This window comes from Notothenia rossii, assembly GCF_949606895.1.
Source record: "Notothenia rossii genome assembly, chromosome: 3".
Classification (NCBI taxonomy): Eukaryota; Metazoa; Chordata; class Actinopteri; order Perciformes; family Nototheniidae; genus Notothenia; species Notothenia rossii.
In genome coordinates this window covers 58,928,694-58,946,182 of record NC_136901.1, presented here as the reverse complement: position 1 = coordinate 58,946,182, position 17,489 = coordinate 58,928,694, and the positions used below count along the sequence as shown (strand labels likewise).

General features: G+C 39.6%; 2 protein-coding genes and 1 long non-coding RNA gene across 4 annotated transcripts; all 3 read right to left on the bottom strand.

The window, feature by feature from the left end:
• Window positions 1–880: 880 nt before the first annotated feature.
• Window positions 881–3,746, bottom strand: igbp1 (immunoglobulin (CD79A) binding protein 1). Its single transcript, XM_079671613.1, has 3 exons — window positions 3,197–3,746; window positions 2,494–2,826; window positions 881–1,620 (listed from the first exon to the last, which is right to left on the bottom strand). The coding sequence occupies exons 1-3, from the start codon at window positions 3,653–3,655 to the stop codon at window positions 1,348–1,350; spliced, it is 1,065 nt and encodes a 354-aa protein (XP_079527739.1). The 5' UTR covers window positions 3,656–3,746; the 3' UTR covers window positions 881–1,347.
• A 1,419-nt stretch (window positions 3,747–5,165) lies between these two features.
• On the bottom strand, window positions 5,166–13,269 carry LOC307032772 (dolichyl-diphosphooligosaccharide--protein glycosyltransferase subunit MAGT1-like). Of its 2 annotated transcripts, XM_079671018.1 has the most exons (10): window positions 13,115–13,269; window positions 10,354–10,523; window positions 10,155–10,272; window positions 9,545–9,685; window positions 9,307–9,447; window positions 8,168–8,257; window positions 8,032–8,095; window positions 7,662–7,736; window positions 6,636–6,726; window positions 5,166–6,529 (listed from the first exon to the last, which is right to left on the bottom strand). In XM_079671018.1, the coding sequence occupies exons 1-10, from the start codon at window positions 13,193–13,195 to the stop codon at window positions 6,514–6,516; spliced, it is 987 nt and encodes a 328-aa protein (XP_079527144.1). In that variant the 5' UTR covers window positions 13,196–13,269; the 3' UTR covers window positions 5,166–6,513. The 2 variants fall into 2 exon arrangements, with proteins under 2 accessions (XP_079527144.1, XP_079527143.1); XM_079671017.1 differs by having other exon boundaries at window positions 8,032–8,257.
• A 2,093-nt stretch (window positions 13,270–15,362) lies between these two features.
• LOC307033640 lies at window positions 15,363–17,253 on the bottom strand. Its single transcript, XR_013806591.1, has 4 exons — window positions 16,725–17,253; window positions 16,517–16,629; window positions 16,166–16,433; window positions 15,363–16,012 (listed from the first exon to the last, which is right to left on the bottom strand). It is a non-coding gene; the product is annotated as an uncharacterized lncRNA (long non-coding RNA).
• Window positions 17,254–17,489: the final 236 nt, after the last annotated feature.

The window sequence follows — 17,489 nt, the reverse complement described above, 5'->3', positions numbered from 1 at the left end:
ACATCTGGGTGTGTACCTTGGGAACTTGACTAGATAAATGTTATGAAAACTATTATGAAATCAAACTGTGTATAAGAAATTCTCAAAAAATAAATACAATACACATGAGATAAGAATATGAAACATTAGGCTATGGATACAAATTTAAAAAAGCATATGTGTCATTCACATTGGGAGTGCTAGGGAGATGTCCCCACCACTTTCTTTTAATGATCATTTCTTAACAATGATCTGAAAATAGCTGCATTAGCTATCAAAAAAAGTAAAGTAAGCTCAAAAGAATTTCCCCCTTAGCCTACCGGTTCTAAAATGACCCAAACACTTGCATTTGTTATGTCAGGTTGGCAATTTTGAATGTGCATCAGGAAGAATGTAAACAAAAAAAATCCAAACTCTAGGCGGATGATACGGCTGGGCATGTGAGCCCCAAGCATCTATAATGATACTAAAGAGTCCTGCAGCACTCCACCCCATAGAGCAGGAGCCAACCCGTGGAGCCTCTGGCCACATGGTCCTGTTCAGGGTTAGCCTGGGTTTTACTCATCAGCCAGGAGCATGCTGGAAAGTGGAATGGCCTGAGGTCCCAGCTGGGTTAGCAGATCTCTCCTCCCGCCCTCCATGGTTTTGGCCTGGCGTGTGACAGGGTGGCCGGTGATCTATTCTTCCAATCAGCACACTTCCTTCTCTGATGTTGAAGAGTATGTTGTCATAGACCATATGTGCTCCAGTATATGAGCTATGCCATGTCTGCATATGGGTGGTGCAGCTGTGAGGCCAAACTTAAAAAACACATGGATTATCTTTACAACAACTGTTGTTCCTTACTTAAAGAAAAGGTATGTTTCTGAGATCTTAAACCTGATGTGAATACTCAACTATGGATGGAATGAAATTATTTAATGCACACATTTCAAGCAAATTGAGAAAAATAAGTTAAAATCAGATTAGTCATCATTTGTTAATAAAATGGACCTAGGTTTAGGTAGCTGTGTTTTAATTTCCAACAGATCCTCTACACTGGTTTTAGACCTACATAGTTTCTTCAGTGCCTTTATTTTACAAAGAAAGAGTTAGGATATACACACCACAAGCAGAAACATTGGCATCATAGTTGGGTTTGATTCAGTCCAGCCAAAATGTAGATTATAATTAAGACTCACTGTAACACATCATACCACAGAGGGGCTTTTAATCCAGCCTTGTAAAAGACAGTTAATCGGCTGCAGCATTTAGAAAATAATTTACAATGCTGTGATCACCTTCTCATTCAATCAGTCTTAAGGATCCGAACTGTGAAGGATGTTCACTACCTGGACCGAATAGAGCAGAAAAGAGGAACCCGATTGGTCAGCCCATGTTGTGGCGGTTTCCATAACCTCTGCGGTGACTTTCTTTGTAATCATCCCAGTCTCTGGTTTTCAGCCGTGACTCCTCATCATCATTTTCAGCCTTTTTCTCTTTATCTTCTTCTTCTCTCTCCTTTGCATCAGTGTCCTCCTCCGTATCAACCCTCCTGGGTATCCCCTGGTCGGGGAGACCCCCTCGTTTCTTGTGCTGATCATACCACTCATCCACTGACATGGTGGCGAGGCTGGGGTAACCTGCCCCGAACACCTTAGCCTGGGAATGGAACAAACACATGGAATCACACAATGTTGCAGAGCACGTTAATGGAACTACAACATGAAGTTGGCACCTTCATTTTTCACTTCAGTTCCCTCCCTGCTTCCCTTTGGACAATTCTGGTTTTCCTAGTAGCTACTAACTTATTAGATCAATAAGTCAACCAATGGAGTTTATCCCTCACTTGTAATTGTGTCTAGTAACCATGCCACCGGCCATTATTCAAGACCAGGTTTTTAGTTGTTCAAATTAAAATACATTATTATGCTTACAATATAATAGTTGCATTGACATTGTAACCACAATTAATTGTCAACAAAATGTTCATGATTGTGCAGCCCTACCTGTGTAAGAGCAGACCAACAGATAAAAGGCACAACACTGATCCGCACACTGTGTTACAAGCTCACAGCAATTTTCATTTTGCAACACATGTCCCTTAAGAAGAACTCTGTTGGATGGAAAGGTTGCCAAATTAAACTCCCTAGGAGCTTTAATGCAATAAGCAGATTTTCTTTGTCTTTTTCATTATAGTTTTGAAGATACTGAGAGTGTTTTCCACTGTGGACAAACTATGCGATGGTGAAGCAGGGCTCCCTGGATCAGGAGCCCTCTGCTAACATCTCTGAAATGACTTCAAACCAAGTCTAGCATTTCTGTCCAGCAAATTCTTGTTACCTGCAGACAGACATGCACTTTGATAATTTAGCATTAAGCCTATATTGGTTGACAGATTTCAGACAAGCTAATGTATCGTTCTAGCTGTCTGTTATTTGCTACTTCTGCATTCCCCAGCAGCTTTTCTCTCTAGTTTTTTCAGTGAATACCTAGTTGAGTACCCACACAACAGCCTCTCATACACAGTCTCACCTGAACCATGTCCTTGGTGATTATGAAAGGCTTCATGGGGGGCCTGGCAGGCTGAGCTGGCTGCTTGGCAGCACCCTGCTTCAGACCATCCATCTTCTGGAGTATCTCCACCTCCTGGTCAATGCTCTCTATTTCCTCCAGACACACAGTGACCCATCTCTGAACGTTAAGAAGGTAAAAATCTCTGGTGACTTCATCGTCGGCCTGTCCGCTGTCCACAGCTCTGCGTACATCCGTCAGTCTGGCTTCCAGATCCTTCCTCTGACGGTAGCGCTCGATCTTAGCTTGTCTCCGTACTGCCATGGAAACAAGGTCCGGCTGGCAAGGGACAGACTGGAAAAAGAACCACACTTTACAATTCAGAACTTACTCATTTTCCAACTGTGCAATTACTCCTTTCCACTGCATTGTTCAGCTTGACTAGAAAGTACCTTAAGTAACAGATACTTTCTCTTTTCCATAGAGGATAGTAAAGAATATGTATGAGTACCAGGTAGAAGCTGCAACTTTCGCCAATGGAAAACCAACAAGGACAAAGCACAGTGCTGCTAACCCCTCAGTTTATACTTACACTTTAAACTGGGACACACCCTCCTGCCAATTGATCCAATGGTATATTTGAACTTGAACACACACACACGTATGTAAAACGCTATTTACTGTTATTAAAGCTAGTGTACGTATATAAGCAACTTAACATTACCAGAGCCGCAGGGGATTCGTTTTCTGATGCTTCGCAAGGACTTGAGTTTTCATTCGCAGTCGGAAGTTCAAACCGTGACAGATTATACTCATGGCATCTGTTCAAGAAATCCATGAAGTAGTTGCGGGCTGTTTGGACTATCTCCAGCCGTCGGTCCCGACCGCTCTGCTTCAGGCTGAGCGCCCCGCAGAGCGCGGGCAGCAGCAGGTACCTCAGGTCGGCCGTGGCCACCTCCTCCAGCTCCTCATTGCAGCTGAACAAGTCGAGCTGAGCCACCATTGTAGACGCCTCTTCCAACATACCGATACCGCGTTTAACTCGAACCTGGATACTAGAAGAGGCAAGCGGTTCATTTGTACTATCTACCTCATCAAATATCTTCCAGCCCCGCTCTAAGAGATCACATAGTTTAGAAGGTTCTGCGGTGGAAGCATCGTTGTTGTTTTCAGAGTCCGCCATCTTGTCTCTTACTCCAGCTCTCTTCTTCGATTATTTTCTTCAGTGTTTTAGCAAATACTGCCCACCACCGGCCAAACCTTCGAACAACCTGGAAGCTCCAACTACATCTTCTCTCAAACAACAGAGGTGGGAAGTAAAACTACATCACTCAAGTACTGTAATTAAGTACCCCACTACAATTCAGAGGTAAATGGTGTAATTTGACTCCACTACATTTATTGAATAGCTTTAGTTACTTGACAGATATGGATGAATTATGTGAAATACAATCAAGTCTTAAATCAGACTTTAGTTCCACCTGGAGTAAATTCACAAGCTACCCTGCAGTATACAAAGTCATTCAAACTAGCTGTACCTTTACCAGCTTTGATAACACTTTAAAGATCAATCATTATAAAACATATCATATTATTCTGAAATCGACCAATCAATTATTACACGTACTTCTAATTTAAAAAAAAATTAGAAGTACGTGTAATAATTGTACTGTACAACATCTGAGTACTTCTCCTACCCCTGTTTAACAATATAATATGTCAAATATACTTCAGCAGAATATTCATAGTAGTCATAGTAGACTAAAATAATGCATTACAAAGAAGCCATCAGATCAGTGGTAGTCACAGAAGTCAGCATAGTGTTGTTGAAATATTTAAATCATAGATATTATGATTATTAGCTCCAGTCATAAGATTTGCATTGCCATTTCTACACTGTAGCTTTCGTGCATATGACATTAAAACTAGAGATGTCCCGATCCGATCACGTGATCGGGGATCGGAGCCGATCACGTGATTTTCAAAAGATCGGAATCGGGAGAAAAAAATCGGGGATCGGGATTTTTATTTTTTTAAATACTTTTTTAAAATTTTGTATTCAATGTTACAAAACAAAAATGACCATGTTCAAGTCTTAAAGTCATCCTGAGGGCCTTAGTTTTGGTTTCAAATTACACAACATCATGTATGTGTTGCTTCTTTGGGGCTTGTTTTCATAGACCTGGTTGCTTATTTCTCTCAAATCTGGCAACAGAGTGGGCAGGGCGCAGTGTCTAATTGTAGCAGTAAGCTAACGAGTACTGATAAGCTTTATTTTGTTTTGATCCAATGCTGCACAACTGAACTGATCCAATACTGCTTTGAAAAAAATAAGCTATATCCATGTTGGATAGAATGTCCAATTTAAATGAAAAAATAACCTTAAGGGACAACTTGAATGTTTTTTTCTCTTAATGCATTGCATAAAGATCGGATCGGGAAAAATCGGTATCGGCAAATTGTCAAAATCAAATGATCGGAATCGGATCGGGAGCAAAAAAAGGTGATCGGGACATCCCTAATTAAAACCTTTGAATCTTTTAAGCTTGAAGCTTGAATTATACTATATGTCATTGATAATAAATACAATAATATGTCTTGCCAGGAGATATGGTTCCTTTGTGTGCTTTTGGTCAAATGCTCAGTATAATTCTACCACAAATTAAAAGAAAGAAGAACAGGCAAACACCGAGTCAGTTAAGGCACTTTAATATTAGAAAAAATCACCTCAAGTAACCACAAACATTCAAAGCACTTTGTTTTACACAACATGGTTTGTACTTCTGGGTATCCTTTTGAATGAGTTTGTCTACAATCCCACTCCCAGTGAAGGCTGTTCTTGCTTCATCTTAAGTGACAACATTAAGAGAAAGTAGTTAAGTTGCCATCTGTACCTTTTTCCATTTTAACAGTTCACTATATACCTATTACAGCTGAAAAGAAAATATGTGAACAAGATTTATAGTGTACTCTTAGTAGATTTTTCCACTCAACCGTTTTCTCCTCCAAACTGCTATTTCTTAGTTGGCTATTTGAAGATGAATTGGGGTGGGGGTACACTTTATAAAACTCTCATCCCTTAACCTACTTTCAACTACTGGATTACAAAATGGTTCATAGCTAACCCTGAGTGTTTGATTTAAAAAACATAGAAAGGGCAATTTCAATTAATTGTGTATCCACCAGGTGGTGGTCGTTTATTTGATATATAGATAGGTAGATAGATGGTCTTTTCCCCCCAAACAGATATTCCTTTAGCTCAGGTCATTTCATCCTTTAACTTGTTATAAACTGACCACCACTGAGTGGGATTACTAATGAATGCAGACTGCCTTAAGAGTTATACAAATCACTTTACAAATAATGACTTTATTATTAGTTCTTTCTTCAGGACATGTCATCCTACAGCCCAGTAACGGGGCACTTTAAGGCACAAAAATAAATATTGAGAGTGAAGTTGCCCGCAATAAATACCTTTGTTCCTGAATTTCAATGGGTTCATGCGATTAACAAGTGCTTCTACTTATAAGGGAACACTTTAAATGTGTTGATTCTTTCTAAATAAAAAGCTTTTTGATGAGTGGATACTAAGTATGTGTACTACCACAGAAAATAGTCACAATTGAACCTTCATTTATTACCATCCTAGGACTAGAGCTGTCTAAGATGTTACCAAGATTACAGATTTTCAGAATGCTAAGAACCCTCTGATAACAGCTCCCATGGGAAGTTCATAAATATAAGAAGCAGACAGATTTGTGCCCAGTAGGACCTGGACTGAAAGACACCAGCTTTTGGCACAGTGTAGAATGCATACTGGTTGTTGCTCTGTTGTTGGCAAGTTAATTGCTTGGTGAGTCTTTGAAGGCACAGTGTGTATGTGTGTGTTGACACACACACTTGTGGCTCAACAGATGTGAGAAAAGCCATTGGTTAGCCAGCAGAAAAGGGGCATTTCCATGGACAGTACTCTGCTTGTTGACAGCATTTTGGGGAACTCCCTGTTCACACTTGCTTTAAAGTTGGAGGCATTGTTGAGCTCTAAGTCATCAGGAAGCTGCATAAAAAAACAAGATGAGGTTAGCCAACAGGACAAATGGTAGGATGTCAGCCAATAGCTGCAGCTAAAACAACACCAACAGTTAAAGTGTCTCTGTCTTTACCTGTATGGATATCCATGGTACTTTGCTCTGAATATGGACAACAACCAGCTGAAGAACAGCATCACCAGACCAATACCTGCTACACACATGACTGACACACACCGAACACACACACACACACACACGTTTGAATACAATCACATACTTCAGTTGGTCAGAGAAGCAGCAATGACATAATGTGCGTTTGAAATTAAACTAGTGGACATTTGTAATATTTAGTGTTGTGTGTACAACATCTTGTAAGGTCCCTTGATGGAATCTGAATGGAATCTCAGAGGGCAGATCTCTGCCAAGGCCAAATGCCCTCTCTTGCAATATTACACAAACCAGGGTTCATACACTTTTTCACCAATGATTTTCAATGACTTTTCCAGGACTTCTCCATGACCTTTACCTAATTTTCCATGACCAAAAAAATTACTCCTTCTCAGCGGTACCACTGAAAATTGTTTATTTTAACATGGAACAGGAAAATAAGGTCTGCATATGAAACATGGTGTGCCTATCTAAAACAAATCAAATAGGCTTACTAGCTCCTACAGGCTAAAGAAACTAAAATCTCTCACCAGCAAAATACCTCTTCAGTTAAATGCCATTTTACGTTTCATTACGATACAGTATTTATTATCATTAAAGTATTACTATTTCGCCGATTAGATATAGTATATAAAATTATAAATTATATTTGATGCAACTTTAGTTAAATTTCCATGACTTTTCCAAAACTTTGGGAGAAATATTGTTTTCCATAACTTTTCCAGGGCCTGGAATTAGCATTTTGAATTTCCATGACTTTTCCAGGTTTTTAATGAACATAAGAACCCTGACAAACAAATCATTATCTGTCCTGTGATTCTGATCCGGTCCAAAATGTGGAGGGTGTTTGGATTCCTCTTGGCCTATGCCATACATTTCCTTTCAGTTTAGAAAGATGGGGCCATCACTTATTCAGAAATACTGGTGAAAAAAAGACAAACAATGGGAACAGAAACACATCATAATCTTTGTGGGTCTGTGTGCACATACTCTTCCTCTTTCCAATGTCCATGTCAGAGGTGGCGGCCTCACACAGCAGCACCATTCCCATGGTAACAGCAGCATCTGACAGTTTGGTCAAGGTTTAAAATACAACTGCATGTTGGGCATAACATTAGTCTACTCAAACAACCCTAATAACCATATTAAATATAAATAATAATAATCATAATAATAATATTATTGGGAAATAATGAAAGGCTTTAAAAAACAACAAAAGAGACAACAAAGCTAAAGGGGTGAGAAAAAATGCAAAGGGGTCAAGGCTGTCATTTTGGGTTTGAATCGCAAAGGATTAGTTTGTGGGGGGTCTGGCTCAGTATTAGTGTATGATGAGTGTAACACAGTTAGAGAGGGATACTGAAGAGGAGGATGATGTGAGTCTCAGCCACAAACTGGGCCTGACTGCTTCCATGGATGTAGCTCTGAAAATAAACACAGTTAGATCCTGTTTGGATGGTTTGTTCACATATCATAAAGAAAGGTTTTTTTCTTACCACTTGCCCTGTGCTGGGATTCTTGTGTGCATAAGGCGGACCTCTGATGTGGTTCCACATCTGGCCCGAGGTCATGATCAGGACAAAGCACTGAAATACACAAAAACACAGCACAAATAATCCATCCGTCTGCAGAAACAGCAGCATGCCCCCATCCCTGCAGCAGCAGCTCCTCACAGAGGGGATAGGAGAAGTCACTGAGCAAAACAGAAACATTGGCGACTGCCATCAGCACCTGTCACCTTATCTGCTGATGTGCCCATGGTGGTAAACGGCTAACATCGGACGATACCGATTCCTTGGCGTAGCTTTGATTACTCACACGCCTTGCACTTGTTACCATATCCTTCTGGTTGGTTCAGTTTTTGTTTCAATACATCTAATCTGCGAGGGCTGGCTGTACGTTCCTCAAGTTGAATCTAAATCCATCTATTTATTACAATGTTGATCTATTCCGTACACACCTGTATTTACTGTTGGACCTCCCTCTGTAAGAGCCGTTTTCCCAGCCACTGGGTAGAAGGCTAATGTTGGCAAGACATTAAGTATATTCTTTGAATTTTATTTCAATTAAAACCACCGACTTTCCATAGTTTTGCATATATAGATGTTTGTTATTGTTTATGACAGATGAATACTGTGAAGCATGTTACAGGGGCCTGTCTAGCACAGCTAAATGGCTTTACGCCAGTAAGACCGGGGAGTCCGGAAACATGGATGAGTATATGTTTTTGACTGCGTTAACGTGTATTTAAATAACTTAATACAGTGTTATAGTTTTTGTATCATCAAGTCGGTAGTGGACTGTGTAAGATTCAATGTGGATTTGGACACTGTCTTTGTTTTTCTTTAGTTGCTGTTTGCAACGTTTGGGGAATCAACAAATATAACCAACATCTGAAAATAACCTAAATAATAAACAGTATTAAAACATGGAGAATATAGCAACTGAAAAGAACAGCATTTGGGAATGTGCAGAACCTGAAGTCTAAAATATACCCTTTTACAACTTGAGGAATAGATTCACCAAAATGTTCTGCTTTATCAAGATTCTCTAACTCTCTGACGAGACCATTTCACTTTCTTCACATCTTGACAGAGTATTATCACCAATAGGTCATCAGTGTGTGCGTGGTTACCAGTGCAGAGAAGGCCCACACATTCTTGTTAAAGAGAAACTCCAAATTGTGTCTTCTTAGGTATGCCAGTCCTCCAATCACAGCCAGGAGGAAACCCAGCAGGAGAGGCCCTGCGTAGTTGGGAGGGCGAATGACGCGGATCTAAGAAACAGATAAACATGTGTGATTGATAAACTCAAGTTTTGGTTATATCGTCATGGTAAACATACTGAAATGATGATGAATGTTTTGCCATTACCTGCACATCAGTCCTGTCTGCCACCCATCTGGCCAGCTGCTCAGCTGCAAAGCCTCTGACCTGCAGCTCATAGGTATCAGACTTGCGAGGTTTCCCTTTGGATGGGAAGTGGAGGAAGGTCGGAGCAGAATTCATACCGAGCTGCAACACAAACACAAAGGCAGAAGAGTGGAACAGTGAGGTACATTACAAACACATTGCATTACTTTATTAATTTCCATGCACTTAAACTAATAACACTCACACAACCTTTAAACCTTTGCAGTGCTAACCAAACTCTTGGATTTTAGAACTTGTATAAACCTAAACCAAAAACATCACACAAGCGCTGACTGTAGCTCAGGATCTGGGGCCTCATTTAGAAATGTTGCGTACGCTCTAAAGATGGTGTACGCCAGTTTCTGAGCAAAGTTTGTGCAGAGACGCTGCACACACAGCTGACTGACAGGTAGAAAAAGGGTTTGTGAATAAAGTCCCATCTGTTTGGACATACATGTGCCAACCCAGCTTTTGGTATACTATCATTTCTAAGTGAAGAGCCATTACATTAACGGAGTCATCAGTTGCGAAACAAGGAATGACAGACCATTACAAAAAAACGATGTCTCACCATCTGAAAGACGTCAGATCCTTCATCAAAGTCTACGCATGCAAAGAAGACTTTGTTTGTAAATGCAGAGGAATAACGCCAAGAGTTAGCCAGCATCTGGAACTCCTCGTCAGCTTGTCTGAAATGAAAACATTGTTTAAATACACTGTTAAGAATACAAATAAAAGCATTGCCTCTCTCAAGGGCCCCCATGTCTTACTTGCAGACCCCACACTGCCTCTGTGGCTGCAGTGCTGTGAACATGATGACCACGGAATAGTTCCTGGGAGGAGCCTTCACAAAGCGACGGAATTTATCCCCGTTCATCCTGATAACTGATCGCTTGGAGGTCCACTCCATCATCTGAGTCAACTTCTCTGACAGCAGAGTCTACACAGGACACAGACAACTCATAGTGTTAGACACTAAAACAAGAGAACACAAGAGAAAAGCCAAAAGCCATCCGGATACAACTCCATGCAGCATTTGGGATAAAGATATAGGGAACGTTATTACAAATGTATAAACTCTTAGGTTATATTCAAACAGTTACTCCTTCGCACTAGAACCATTTGGAGGCATGTTGGTTATGAAAATCATAAACTCACAACAAACAATCCATTCATAAAAAACAATTAAGCAGTGACATTGCATACAGGGGCGGCGCCAGGGGGTAGCTTGGAGTTGCTGTAGCAACTCCAACAATTGGCCTAGCAACGGCATTGTTTTGTTATGAAAATGTATCTAAATATATTTATACACATTCTCACGAGATCTTTCAGGGGTCATTGTAAGTTAAAGCGCGAATTGTTACTTGGCTAATGTTGTAATAATTCTCAGTATGTGAACACAGATCGAAAATGGAAAGATTTCTCACAAGTCAGCGTAAACGATCTAGCCGGACAACCCTGCTATCTGTGTGTGTGTGTGTGTGTGTGTGTGTGTGTGTGTGTGTGTGTGTGTGTGTGTGTGTGTGTGTGTGTGTGTGTGTGTGTGTGTGTGTGTGTGTGGTGATGAGGTTAAATGCCACATTATGCCAGTTGAAAGTGATCGATCGCTATTGTGTACTTGTACGCTTAGGGTGTAATGGTATTATACAAAAATATTGTAGGAGCACAGAAAGTGTTCAAATTCTGCTTTTACAAACTTATTTTGGTTGTGCTTACCTTGCAAATTAATGTTATAAGTGTCAAAGGAATGTTTTAATGTAAATATTAATGTTAATATTGTAGCGTATCCAAGTTAATAGTTATGTCAGTTATTATGGGGGTTATTCCCTATCTTTATTCAAGAGCGTGGTATTTAAATTTGAGAGCATACTTCATCGATTTCTTTCCCTCAAACCCTGTCCTCGCACTCAAATAGTGCCTGCTTGCACTTAGATTTGCTCTGCTTCAGCTCTAACTGTAGGCTTGCACGCAGATATATTGCTGCTTACAGATTTTCTGTGTTCCAGCTTAAAACCTTCTCCTCGCACTCAGGCTGTTTCTGTGAGCTCGTGAAATGTCTGCTCCCAGATTTCTTCTGTGCGCGCTCGGATCTTTTGTGCAACAACCCTGTCAAATTCCCTCAACCAATAGGAGGCCAGGTGTCCTTGTGGGTACGTTTGTTTTACTTATTAGAGCGTCCCGTAAGGGCGGTTACTCTTTGGTTATAAACTACCGCCCTCCACGGCTTTATAACATAACATGTACTTCACTTGTTTAATTTACAACATTTTTTGGGAGAAAGCACAGTTAGTATATATATATATATATATATATATATATATATATATATATATATATATATATACCAGCACCTTACATAATAACTACGTTCAGTGGCAGACTGGGACTAAAAATCAGCCCGGGAATAAAATAAAATAGTCCCTCCGTTGCCTTCCGCACAAAATATAGTGCGAGGTGGTTGCCATATCATTATCAGATGTGGACAGTTAAGTACATTTGTAAAGTTATTTATTTAGGCAATGTTGTTGGTGGGTGTTAGGGAGAGACCGCCCCTTCCAGGTGTGTGTGTGCGTTTTCGGTGTGAGTGTGGAGGGAACGGTAGGAGTTGTCTTCGAGTGTGGGGAAAAGTCATAATGATGAGTGTTATCCTATTGATTGGTTCTGTAAGGCGTGGCAGTGGTGGCCGTCAATACCAGAAAATAAAGAGAACGTTTTCGACATTGAAGGCTCGTGATCTGTGATCTTGAATAGCGGTGAACGCTACAATATGAACAGGCTCGTGCTTGGCCCACTGGTATTGTTTGTTTATTTATTTTGAAAATTAACTAGCAACGCTGTGCTGTCATACTGCAGCAAACAAATCCTGGCGTCACCCATGATTGCATATGATCAGATGTTCATAAAAACATTTATCTCTTTGTTTTACATTCAGGCAGAGGAAAACCTATTCCTGATTCAACAGAAATGTAATATTATGGACATATGTAGTGATAGTTATGGCTGGCAACCTGCACATAAAACGGCCTGATAATCTGTTCTACAAAACATCACGGTGGGGGTATACATTCGTTATATTCCTACTACTAGGATACTACATTGTATCACTATGCTTGATAAAAGCAATCAATACAGAGATGGTTTGAATAACGAAAGGTTTAATTAAGTTATCTGTTTGAGAAAAGGATAACTTGATTCACATTCTAGGCGTGTAAGAGGAAGTGGAGTTTGTCCTTCCTGTAGCAGTCTGTACTTCCTGAAGCAGTCTGTACTTCCTGAAGCCGTGTTCAGAGTTCTTATTATACATCCATGGTTCAGAAAGCTAACGCTGACTGTGCCCCTGCATGAGCCAATAGCAGATTCATGTGATGTGTTGCGCAGTTATTAGTTTTTGCCATAGTTCCATACAACAAGCGAACGTTAGCTATGTCCTGGTTGCTTTTAGCCTAGCTTCTCAGATTGACACGGACTTTTGAAAAGCCGCAGAAATATCAGTTTAACTTTTTCCGGTGTGTGTTACAGAATAAATGTCACCTCTTTTTTCTTCTGTGCATCAGCAGGGTCATTGTAGATATTAATGAAGAGAAACAGCAAGAGCAGAACGTTTCCAAACATTCTGAGACCGTCTGCAACACTGTCCACTCTTCCTTTACTTCTTCTTCTTCTCCTTTTTGGAGGGTTATTAGCGGTAGTCAACCGAAGAATAGGTACTTTCCCTCCACCTACTGGACTGGAGTTTGTATCAAGGTTCATACCATACTTTTCGGATGTTATGGTCCAAGTTAAAGAAAAGTCTAGACTAGGTATATCTATATAGTTATATATATATATATATATATATATATATAGTTATATATATATATATATATATATATATATATATATATATATATATATATATATATATATATCTATAGTTATATATATCTATATAGTTATATATATATATATATATCTATATAGTTATATATATATATATATATATATATATATATATATATATCTATATAGTTATATATATATATATATAACTATATAGATATATATAACTATAGATATATATATATATATATATATATATATATATATATATATATATATATATATATATATATATATATATATATATATATATATATATATATATATATATATATCTATAGTTATATATATCTATATAGTTATATATATATATATATATCTATATAGTTATATATATATATATATATATATATATATATATATATATCTATATAGTTATATATATATATGTATATATATATATATATATATATATATATATATATATATATATATATATATATATATATATAACTATATATAGTTATATATATATATTTATATATATATAACTATATATATATATATATATATATATATATATATATATACACATATAACTATATAACTATATATATATACCTGCAGGCCGTGTGTCAACGTGCACTGTGGACTCGATGTCCTGACAGGCTGGTATTTGTGCAACCTGCACAAACATAATACTGCACCATGATTACAAATGGTGAAATACAATGTAAAACTACCGAAAAATACCAGCTCCTTAAAACACAACCGCTCTACTCAACGCAACTCTACTATACCCGCGGTCAGAGAGCGGAGATGTGTCCCCTGTGTGATGTAATATGACGCGTTTGACGTATGACCTTAAAAAAAAGCCGTTTTTAAGAGCAGAGCTCAAAATTGCTCCTTTCCCTCTGAATTCCTGCCCTTATGTCTCAACACATATCAAATCCTGCATTAAATTTTTTAATTGTAATTTTCAAGCAAGTTTAAGCACAAATGTAGAAAAAATAGAAACCTGCAAGATGCTCTTTAAGGGATAAAAATACATTTAAAAATAAACAGTGTATATCCTTTATTTTATAATCAAAACATGAAATGTTGGCAGTCTCATTACACCAGTTATTGTTAAAATATTGACTTTACCTGCCGATGTCAGTTTCATCAGCTCTGCTCTCATCTCTGGGTTTATCGTTAGAAAAGAGTGTGACAAACAGCTGTAATATTTCATCACTGCTGCCTGGTGTTTACAAGGCGCTCCTGTTTGTCCTGAAGGGCAAGAACACAGCTCCAAATCCATGTCTACATTATACGTTTGGGTAGATCCCTTCACCACAAACTTCTTGTCCTCAATCTGCAAAATCACAAGTCAAACAAGGATAAATGTATTTGTTACCATTAAGTGCCATATGTGCGTATTGATTCTGTAGTGATAAACCTATAGCATGTTATGTTTTTTCAGCTGTTATATCCATTACCTGCTGAATATGCGATGCTGCAATGTTGCCATCTTGGGGGAGGAATTTTGCTCCCTGGAATGATTCCCAGCGTCCAAGGGCAACATCAACGATGCGTGCGGTTTCCAGCCTCGAGGTCAGCAGATCAAATAGCTGAGGAAGGTTGAAGGCCTTTGTCCTCTGCAGTATTTTGTCCTTGAGGACACGCATTGCCGCTTCTGCAAAATTGTTGGTATTGTTTCCTCTGGTGAGGAAACTGCCTCTATAACTGAGGGCCCAACACTCTCTTCTGGCGTACAGCCGGTCCAAGTACCTGAAGAACTTTTCATTCATGGTTAGAAAAAATAAACAAAAAAGCTTTAAATAATAACAAATTATCCAAACAGTAAAGCTTAATCACTTCATTACATTGGGTGTTGGATGTTATTTGATAGAATCAATTTCTCTCATATGGCTAAAGAAAACATCAATAACTTGTCTGCATTAAACACTAACCTGGCTGCAACTGGATGCCCTCTTGCCTCGCTGTAAAGCCTATCCACACTGCCTATCTCCTGACAGTAAAGCATCTCTTTTACAATTGCGAAAAGTGCCGGTCCGTCTCTGTGAGTGACCCCACTCTCCTTGCTCCACAGCCACCTCCAAACTGCTTGTAGCAGATCGAAGGAGCACAGGAGAAGTGTGGCCTTAGGAAATGCTTTTCTCAGAGCTCCCCTACAGTCATCTGTGATGTTGACCAGTTGTGGCCCTTCGTGTCCTCTGCCAGCAAAGCCCCTTCTCTCCAACAACTTGTTTTAGCTGTTCCAGCCCTTGAGCAATAGTCCGCTCATCCTCAGACTGGCAGAGGAGAATGCCCAGAGGGAGGCCACCTGCACAGCTGTGGGTCAGGAGGAGGATTACCCTGCAGTTCTCCCTGTCCATATTCCCTGAGGAATCTATGAAGCACAGCTCCCCACTGTGCTTCAGTTGGTGCACTTTCTTCATGAGTGGAGAACACACAACCACAAGAGGAGCTCCTTCGGAAGTTGTTCCCAGGAGAGCACAGGTGTCATTACACTTATTGTTGTAAATCTCCACTTGAAGCTTGAGCCTTGCCAACATGGTGGGACCTGTTTGCGTGCCATACTCCTCCCTACACACCTTGTGGAACAGTCTGGGTAGAAAATGAATTAGTTGGTATGGGTGTCACTTACATGCAGTCGAAAAGCGTATTTGTATTCACTGAATACATCATAGTTTTTATTGCATCGTTATTTATATAGTGGGTAGTAGGTATCTTGAACATGTTTCCAGATGTGATACCCACCTCTGTACATAAGGCAGGTCGGGGCAAATCTCCCTGTTGTCTGTACGCGTACACATATCGCTGCCCATACTCCATTTGGAGGTCGTGTTTTAAGACCGCCAGTGCAGATGTTGGAGTGTGGCCAATTTCAAAGAGCCCTGTGAGTATGTTGATTGCCTTTTCCCCAACATCTCAGTGGCGGATGGCGTCCGCAACAAAAAGATTGTGGTTGTGCCTGTTTATTAGGATAACCTTAAATGGTAGGTAAGGCATGTGTGGGTCTTCGGTCCTATAACATAAATCAATATATATATCAATATTATGTAAAAAAACAAAACGTGAAATAATAAGTATGTGGATCAGTAAACTCACTTCATTTCCCCACGAGTACTCTTGAGTGTTTTGTGCATTTTTGATTTACAGCAGGTGTTCTTGCTGCTTTTGGCTGCTCTCGGGTTCACCCTATGCTGACACTTGTAACTTGCCTGAACAAAATAAAGCAGATTTATTATATTACAGGCCAAAGTAAAAAGGATCATTAAAAGGTAACTTCAAGAAATATCAACAAGACAACACTTACTTTGAAAAGCACCCGCTTCCCCAACCTGGGTCGGGTAACATCCACCTCCATGTCACCCCCGATTCAGCTTTTGTACCCACTCCTTGACCTGTTCCAAAGTGTGGACATCCAGCCTCAAAGTGGCCTCAAAACCAGTGTGGTTGGTGAAACCATGTGAAATGTTTGGAAATGCATGTGTCTATAATAAGACGATGAATCCACGAGGATATCCATCCAGGACTCATGATCCAGGACCACAGCAACAGGCACAGCCACGACTCAAGATCCAGGGCTTGCGATCCAGGACTCAGGACCACAGCAACAGGATCATCCATGACTCAGGATCCCGGCGTAGATAGACACCAAAAAGAAAATTTGGGGAAGCTGAGTTATTCGGAACATGAGAGTACACAGGTACAGACAGAGAGAAGGAAGAAGTAAGGTGTCCCCCGACAAACTAAGCCTATAGCAGCAAAACTAGGGGCTGAATCTAATCAGCCCTAACTATAAGCTTTACCAAAAAGAAAGGTCTTAAGCGCACTATTAAAAATGGAGAGGGTGTCTGCCGCCCGAACACAAACTGGAAGCTGATTCCAATAATTTGGAGCTTGATAAGAAAAGTCTCTGGCTCCCATTGTACTTTTAGAGACTCTAGGAACAACCAACAACCCTGCATTCTTGGAACGCAATGCCCTAGTAGTTGGACAGTAGGGTATAATGAGTTCTTTAAGGTAAGATGGCGCCTGCCCATTAAGGGCTTTGTAGGCGAGAAGAAGAATTTTAAAT

Excerpts from the sequence above, each read along its gene's own strand:
- igbp1 (XM_079671613.1), bottom strand. The coding sequence starts at position 3,655 with ATGGCGGACTCTGAAAACAACAACGATGCTTCCACCGCAGAACCTTCT. Across the intron at positions 2,827-3,196 it reads ACGAATCCCCTGCGGCTCTG|TCTGTCCCTTGCCAGCCGGA; the intron begins GTAATGTTAAGT and ends TTCTTTTTCCAG. Across the intron at positions 1,621-2,493 it reads TCACCAAGGACATGGTTCAG|GCTAAGGTGTTCGGGGCAGG; the intron begins GTGAGACTGTGT and ends TTCCATTCCCAG.
- LOC307032772 (XM_079671017.1), bottom strand. The coding sequence starts at position 13,195 with ATGTTTGGAAACGTTCTGCTCTTGCTGTTTCTCTTCATTAATATCTAC. Across the intron at positions 10,273-10,353 it reads AGGCAGTGTGGGGTCTGCAA|ACAAGCTGACGAGGAGTTCC; the intron begins GTAAGACATGGG and ends TTTTCATTTCAG. Across the intron at positions 7,737-8,031 it reads TCACATCATCCTCCTCTTCA|ATGCTGCTGTTACCATGGGA; the intron begins GTATCCCTCTCT and ends CCAAACTGTCAG.